Source organism: Balearica regulorum, chromosome 2 (assembly GCF_011004875.1).
Source record: "Balearica regulorum gibbericeps isolate bBalReg1 chromosome 2, bBalReg1.pri, whole genome shotgun sequence".
Taxonomy (NCBI): Eukaryota; Metazoa; Chordata; class Aves; order Gruiformes; family Gruidae; genus Balearica; species Balearica regulorum.
The window spans coordinates 114,501,313-114,509,185 of NC_046185.1; the positions used below are offsets into that span (position 1 = coordinate 114,501,313).

General features: G+C 43.1%; 1 protein-coding gene across 1 annotated transcript; it reads right to left on the reverse strand.

Annotated features, from left to right (window-relative positions):
- Window positions 1-348: 348 nt before the first annotated feature.
- RP9 (RP9 pre-mRNA splicing factor) lies at window positions 349-6,767 on the reverse strand. The gene is made up of 6 exons (XM_075745374.1): window positions 6,511-6,767; window positions 5,060-5,090; window positions 4,113-4,242; window positions 3,738-3,829; window positions 2,188-2,249; window positions 349-1,045 (listed from the first exon to the last, which is right to left on the reverse strand). Exons 1-6 carry the CDS (start codon window positions 6,708-6,710, stop codon window positions 811-813), a joined length of 750 nt encoding a protein of 249 aa, XP_075601489.1. The 5' UTR covers window positions 6,711-6,767; the 3' UTR covers window positions 349-810.
- Window positions 6,768-7,873: the final 1,106 nt, after the last annotated feature.

Sequence of the window (7,873 nt, forward strand, 5' to 3'; positions counted from 1 at the left end):
TCTAACATGAAAACCTCCTTTTTAAAATAATTAAAACCACTACCTCTTTACAATAAAGTTGAACATCATTACACTTGGCTCCCACTCCTATGGTTTGGAGAACACTTTAGGTATTGCAGAACTGGGCATATTAATGGCAACGATGTCGAGATTTTGCTACACAAAAAAAAACCCCCACCCCAAGTCTTGCTGACACTGCAGTTTTCTCGAAGTAAATCCCCTTGATTAACATTTTTCCCCCTTCAGCAGTGCTCTTTATTTCCCTAGCTGCCAGTACTAGCATAAGTACAATGAACTTCAGCACACAGGCACTATGCTGAGGAAAAAAAACCACAGTACAACCTGCTGCTTATAAGCATAGTAAGTGAACTGCCAGTGTTTTTTGGTGCAAACTGCAGTCCCCTTACAATGAGGCATTGTATAAAACAAAACAACTTCATGGAGAAAAGACACTTCAATAGACAATCTGCTGAATTCTGCAGATTTGATGGCAATACCATGGTAGCCACTGCTTTCTGCTGATAGTCACGTGTGGGAACGCAGAGGCCCAATTTGACCAAGACAGATGACCCTTAGCACAGGTTTTACAGTATGAAAATATAGTTGATGGAGTACTGTTTAATGCAGCTCTCCTTCTGGCTGCAGCACTGCAAAGGGGCAGAAAAGGACAGCCAGTGTAGGATGCTGTATGTATCCATCTGTATGTTCTGAGTTTAATAAAGCCCTTTCTGGTGGTTTCTTCCTCATTCTTTGGATCTTTCCTTGCAGTTCACAAGTAGGGGTCAGTAAGTGTGCAGCAGGTGACTGCCATCAGTCAGATTCTGACTTCTCATTAGATTTAGATGATTTACGCTTTCTCTTTTTCTTCTTCTTCTTTTCTTTTTTTTTCTTTTCCTTCTTTCTCTTTTTTTTCTTGTGTTTATCTCTACATTCTGAAGAAGTGGAGCTGCTGCCATCTTCATCATCCTCCTCATCACTGTCATCACTGTTATCATCATCATCTTCTGAGGTAGAGTCCTCCAGGAGCTGCTTCAGTTGCTGTATCCTGAGTTTAAAAAAATGTGAATGAGAATCCTTTCTAGCTCCCCTCTACCTGTAGTAATTTATTCTAGCTTTCACCTGTTTCCTTCCTAGATTGAGAAACGGAAGCTGCATGCAAAGGGCAGGGGGGAACACTTCCTCTTTTGCTGAATTACACTCCCACTACAGTTTTCACAGACTGATACAAGCAACCTCTTTTGAGACAAGCAGACGTTCAGTTCTCAGGGACTTTCCATCCCACAGGATATCAAAACCAGACTAGCTTATCGGCCAATATTTATATGTGCAAAATAATGAGGCAACAGCTATCACCAGACCGCCACAAGAAGTTCTATGCTTCTCCATACACAGATGCACACTGGGATTATGATACTATGAAATTCATTGCCCTGCTGATACAGAGATGATGTCAGTGAAGCTGACAGAGTAGATTCTACTTTAGATGCAGAGGTACTTTTGACAGGCACTCTTTCTTTGAACTTTAATGGATTACTGGCAAACGAGAACAGACTCCTTGCTTATTTTATTGTTGTCTTCAGTATCCTCTCCAAGGATTTAAAAACAACCCCAACAACCCAAAAACAACACACCCACAGCAGCAGTACTGCTTTCTGGGGTACCTATAGTTTGTTCAGTTATCTCACCGCTGCAGTTCAAGTAAGCAAGCATTAAAACCTCTGCTGCTTTATGTATTGAATAACGCCCTCACATGAGGAACGAGTGCCTAGAACTAGCTCTCTAAATCCAACCCTTCATGTCTACTGAAGGCACTTTGCTGTACCAAATTTTAGAAAACATGTCAGTGAATTCAGTGACAGAAAAACAAAAAAATCACACTTTTTTTTTTGTCTAAAGTAACTCAAGTACCTGAATATTACAGCATAAATTAATATGACTCCTCTTTAAACTTTGTTTTGGGAAAAAAATAAAGAAGCTAATAGAATTAAAGAAGTAGGAAGTACTACTGAGTGATTATTAAGAAAGCAGAAATGCATTAGTCTCTGTCAACATAAAGAAACTGCCATTAAAAAAAAAGTTCTGAGTTGGTAAGGGTAGCTTATATCAAAAGTTCACCTATACATTAGTATCATGTTATCAAAATTAAAACCAAATTGAAAATGCAGTTTGCTATAGAAACACACTTACCTCATTTCTTTTTCGTGACGTTTATTTTCCCTTATTATATCGTACATTGGATCTTCATGTGCCTTTAAAGTGGAAAGCAGAAAATCCAATGTTGGTAAAGGGAAGTATTTATCACTGACTGTTGTATTTCTTAAAAAAAAATAAACCAAAACAACCCAATGCAAGAGGCTTTTATCAAAAGATGAAATGCATTTAGCAAGCTCTTAATTTACAAGTATACTCTCAGACTTAACATCGTAAATCTGAACTGGTTTTGGCTTTTTTTCTGTTACTTTAGGAAAAGCTTATCTAGTCACATTACCAATGAAGGGGACTCTGCTCAGGTACACTACCTCCCTCCCTCTCCAATCACAGTTAACTAAGAGAACTCCATACATATACTATAGGAATAGGTAGACATAGAAGGAATATTGAAGTTCAAAATAATGAGCTGTGCCCTTATAGCACACTTTAAAAACTTGGATACAAACACACAGGAATATAGAAGCAAGGAATAGAAGACAAATGGATAACGAAGTTGGAGTTGTCCTGATATGCTATGCACTACTGTTATTGGTTCTTAAATCAGTTATTTTTAAATTAAACAGGCATTGCAGCAAAAGATTGTTGTGAAAGAAGATAGCAAATAAACTTTGCAGATATTTAAGGTGAGTTCATGCTGCGCAAGAATGCAGCAAAAAGATGGGGTAATCATTTCTGTTGGAAGATTAAGCAAACAAGCTCAACAGAGAGGAGATATCAGGTGCTGACCGGAGGTGGGAATTAAAATGTCAGCAGCAAAAGAAACATGTTGGGAATGCACCATGAAGGGCCCTGGACATACAGCAAGAGTTTGATGCAACAGAGAAGAAGTGAGAGGAAAAATGAAGAATAGAGGCAATCTGGTCATGGGAGCGGACTAAAAATACTCTTTGCAGCAGCATTCTGATTAGACAGAATAAGTCCAGATTGCATTTTTCAAGGAAAGAAATGAGGACATAAGACACAAAGCGATGAGAGCTTGAAATATAGTTTAACAATGCAGAGCAACACGAAATGTTAAAGAGGTCAGGCAGAAAGAATCTGCGAAACTGAGATGTAGCCTCATGTAGCAAGAGATCAGACTTGTAGACAATGACTGGATTACAGACCTAGACAACAGGCTTCATGATGTGGTTGTTCACAGTCAGAGTGGAAGGCTTGAAGCAGCTGTCATGTGGGCAGCTCAAGCTTGACTAAACATTTTTTGTTACGTTGACATTTTATCACAAAAACTTATGCTGTAAAGGTGGACTGAATATAATGGTTGAAACAGGTTCTTGAAGATTTCCAATTTAAATGTAAATATTACTAATTTTCCTCTTGAAGAGTAGATTTTCTGCAAAGTAGTCAAACATCCAACCACATCTGTAGCTTTCTCTTTATTAGGAGATTTTCGGCATCTATATTATACTAGAGACAGAGGAAAAGTCCTTAATAGAGCATCATCTAACAGGCTTCTCTTCACTTGCAAGATTATGCATCATCAATATCAAAAACACAAGCAATGATACTACAGTATTTGTACTCACTACTCTAAATTGTTCCAATTTCTGATTGCCTTTAATAAAGAATGGGCATTCTTTATCTCCTGTTCTGTGTCCATAACGTTTACACCTCCAACCTTTAAAAAAAAAGAAGCAGCAGTGAATTGCACCTCTGAGCCAGATCAGAAGAAAAACAAAACTCAAAACTGTATTTTAAATTTGTTGGAATAGAGAGATACAAGTATTATGTTGATAAATGTCCATAAAATGCAAGGCTATTACAGTCTGGTTGCTTTGATATCAGTATGATGCCAATCTACCTGGACCGTGTCATCTATCCACCAGCCATTCTGCCCTCCCCCAGAGTAAACCGATGGCAATACGAAGGTCCAATGACACCTGGAATATTTCCAGCCTTACACTGCATGACTTTGACTTCTTTTCCCAAAGGCATCCAAAGCCCTTTGGTCGGGGCATGTGCCAGGAATTCTCGTGCACTTTCATTGCCTGGTACATCAGGTATGCAGTCTTCTGGTTTTGTTTCATTCTCCTATGGAAAAAGGTAAGGACAATAAAATCACAAATTTTTGTTTAACTTTGTAGAAATTAATACTCCAAATGTGCAGGCCTTCACTTAATATGGAACTTATTTTCCCTGGAACATTTTTTTTCTTGTAACACATAAAAGATCTAAAATACCTTATCCTTTTAACAGCATTAAGTAATTTTCTTTTTCCCTCATGCTTGAATTTTCCAGTTTGGAATTTATTGCCATATTAATTCCATTCCTTCCCATTTTTTTTTAGTAATTTATTTAAATAAATTATGTAAATTAAAACCTAACAGACAAGCAGAGAATTCTTTTTCCTCTTCCTGCTAACAAGACATAACACTTAAAAATAGCCTTTACAACACAGAGCAGTATTTTTTAGGTTAAAAGCACTAGATTATGGCTTAGGTATATAAATTTGGCAAAAGTAATGATCACTATGAAAGGAAAGTATTTTTACACAAATATTTGAGCATAAGCAATGGAGAAGAATCCTGAAAAGATGTCACTCAAACTGAAAATCTGCTTCACCATAAACGACTCTGCTCTATCCACACTATTAAATACCTCATTAAGTGTGTGTGCTAAGAGATGATGAAAGAACTGGTATCATCCTATCTGATTCTGGGCATTTCACTCTGGATTCACCAAGTCAAAGAGGTTGTCTTGTAACTGAGGAGCTCTGAGTTTTTCCCTGGAAGCACCTACTTCTCTCTGTAATTTATATAGGTAACAGACACTTAAGATAAACGTCTAAGACATGTTGTGTGAAAATCCCTCATAATGCTAAAAAATTTACTGCAATATATTTACCAACCTTAATTAGCCCTGGGGGAGGTTTCTCATAGCTGAAAAGCAATAGAAATATCGTTACTCTGCAGCTTAGCACAGACAAATAAATTGAGAAAATACAATATTTCAATGGTATAGAGTTAAAACCTTCACCTCACATTTTCCTTTAAATTTTACTCTACCATAATCACCAAAAACTATAGCACAACACAGATACCTGGATGCATAGCGTTTGTCATATCACCACATGCGTCTCTTGCAAACATCCTTCAGATTCATATTCTTGTACGAGAACAACTACTTTTCATCGCACTGCTTTACAGGGACATGTGATACATCCAATTTTGCTTCAGTTACCATAAATGCACAATTCTTTCCTTTTTTTTTTTCCTATAGCAGCCCTCCCCCCAGGATCTCACTGATCCAGATTTCTTTACTCCAGCACTGCTGAATCATAGACATACTCAGCTGAAAATATCATCAGACTGTTTTTTACATCTAGCTTTGTCATCCAAACCTAGTATATAATAATAATTTCATCTTCTTCTCTCTGTGTATTAAATCTAAAGATGGAACCTTACTGACCAAAGTACCATCTTTCCTGCAGCATTTATCTGGAGGTAATAGATACAAAATTTATTAAAATCCAAATAGCAAGCAGGCACTACATAGACCACAGCAACTGCAAAAGCACATGTGCTTAGGAGTTAAATGCCAAGTCACTATGAAATGGTCCTTGTAACAGTAACTTCATGAGTGCTGTTTAGTGCATAACAAACAGATTTTTACTTTCACTTGGAAGTGAAAAAATCATGGCTTTTGTGACCCTTCTGATGTTTTTATTCCATTAAATCCCTTTCAATGAAATAGCATGAACCTTTTACAGCACCACAGACTACCGATGGAGTCATCAGGCAGATCTCAAACTCTTTTATCTTTTTTTTTTTTTAATCCACTCTAGTGGAAACCGGCCGAACAACTTCTGTTTATCTATGCTGCAACTCCCAGACTTCTAGGAACCTGGAAGAGACCCATTTTTCCCCAACAAATCGAGCAGTTTTGCCCCGAAGCCCCGCGGGGAGCACAGCGCTGCTGTAACGTATCACCGGCTTTCGGGTCACCGGAGAGACACGGGCGACGCCGGCTGCCCCGCTCAGGCTGCTCCGAGAGACACAGCAGGTACGCGACGGAAGCACAGACCTACTTAAGCATAAAAACGGGACACGGTTTTAAAATGTGACGGAGCTGGAGCAGCTGCTGCGAGAAGGGAACGGACCCCTGCCTTCCGCGGAGCCGAGGACAAAATGAAAACAAACAAAAAAACCCAACTCTGCACTGGAAACGAGCCCCATAAGCCGCCGGGGCGGGCTCGGAGCAGAGCGGGGGGCGCCCAAACAGGGCCCAGCGGCTGCGCGCCCGACGGTTCCCCGGACAGGGGCGGGAGCCCCGGGGAGCCTCCCTTCCTCCGCTCCTTACAAGGACTCCAGGTGCTGGAGCTTCTGGAGCTGCTGCGCCTCCTGCCTCTTCCGTTTCCTCTCATGCCGGTGCTGGGTCCTGCCGCCGCTCGCCGCGGGCTCCGGGTGGCTCTTGGGCTGCGCCTGGCTGCCCCTCGCCGCTTCTTCCTCCGCCCCCTCTTCCTCCTCCTCCTCCTGTCCCCTTCGCGCCCTGTGGGACATCGGCGCGGCGGGCAAAGCCGCGGCGGACAGCGAGGCCACGGCGACGCCCCCTCCCCGCCCTCCACGCTGCGCATTTCGGTTTCACTTCCCCTCCCGGGCGGGGCGCGCCCGGCCAAGGGCGGACTTCCTACGGCGGTGGTAGCGGGGCCCAGCTGGGCAGCGCCCCCTCCGCCCGCCGCCACAGCTGTCCGCGGTGCCACTTCCCTCGTACTCCCCCCCCCATCCACGGGCCCAGGTGGGCGTCAGGAGCAGCCCCGCTCAGCGCTCCAGCAGCCCGCCGCCGCCTCAGGCGCGGCTCGGCTGCTGTAAGGCGCCGTGAGGGAGCAGGGCGGCCTCAGCAGGCTCTTTGTCGCTCGCACGTACACACGCAATCCGCACCCTTCCCCGGGATTTAAAACTAACGTTTTGTCTTCAGAACACCGATATTTATTAAAAAAACCCCACCTCGGTGCCACGATCATTTACACACCGGGGCTGGGGGGGGTGGTATAGGTGGGTCTGGCAGAATATGGCGGAGGGCTGGTTGAGAGGCATTGGTGATCAGGCGGACCAGGTCGGAGAGGCAGCTGAGGGGGTCGCTTCCCTCACCGAGGCCTCGGGGACGGTTGAGGATGCAGCTGAAGGGTGTCTGGGAGCGGGGAAGAGTGGCTGGGTGTACAAGGAGGGCCCCCATCCTTGTGGTCCCAGGTCACGCTTGCCAGGAAGCCAGACAGAGATGGGAGAAGGTCAGGGCCATCTCTTGCAGCATCCAGAAAGCACAGGTTGGGTTTGGGTTTTATTTTTTTCTTTTTTTTTTAACGGCTGGGTTAGTGCCACAGGAGGTACATGTAGGTTATGGAGCAGGGTCTAGACACAGGCCCAGGGAGACCTGGCTAGGGCTGTACTGCTGTGGCTGGAGCTGCCCGACCAGCAAAGGGTAACTCCCTCCTCTTCAGCGTATGAGCACCCCTAGAGACCCAAATCAGCCCCCAGGTTTTTGCAGTTTCCTGCCCCAGCCATGATCTTTTCTGTTGCAGAATAAGAAATGGAGGTAGGTCAGGGCTGGGAAGGCAAAGCTTAAATCACTACTTTAGCCTTACGCTGAAGTTCAGGGCATGTGAGATTTCTGGGCTTGCTTAAGAGCTGAGTGAAACACAAAAAATGTATCTTAAAAGTCCAGGGAT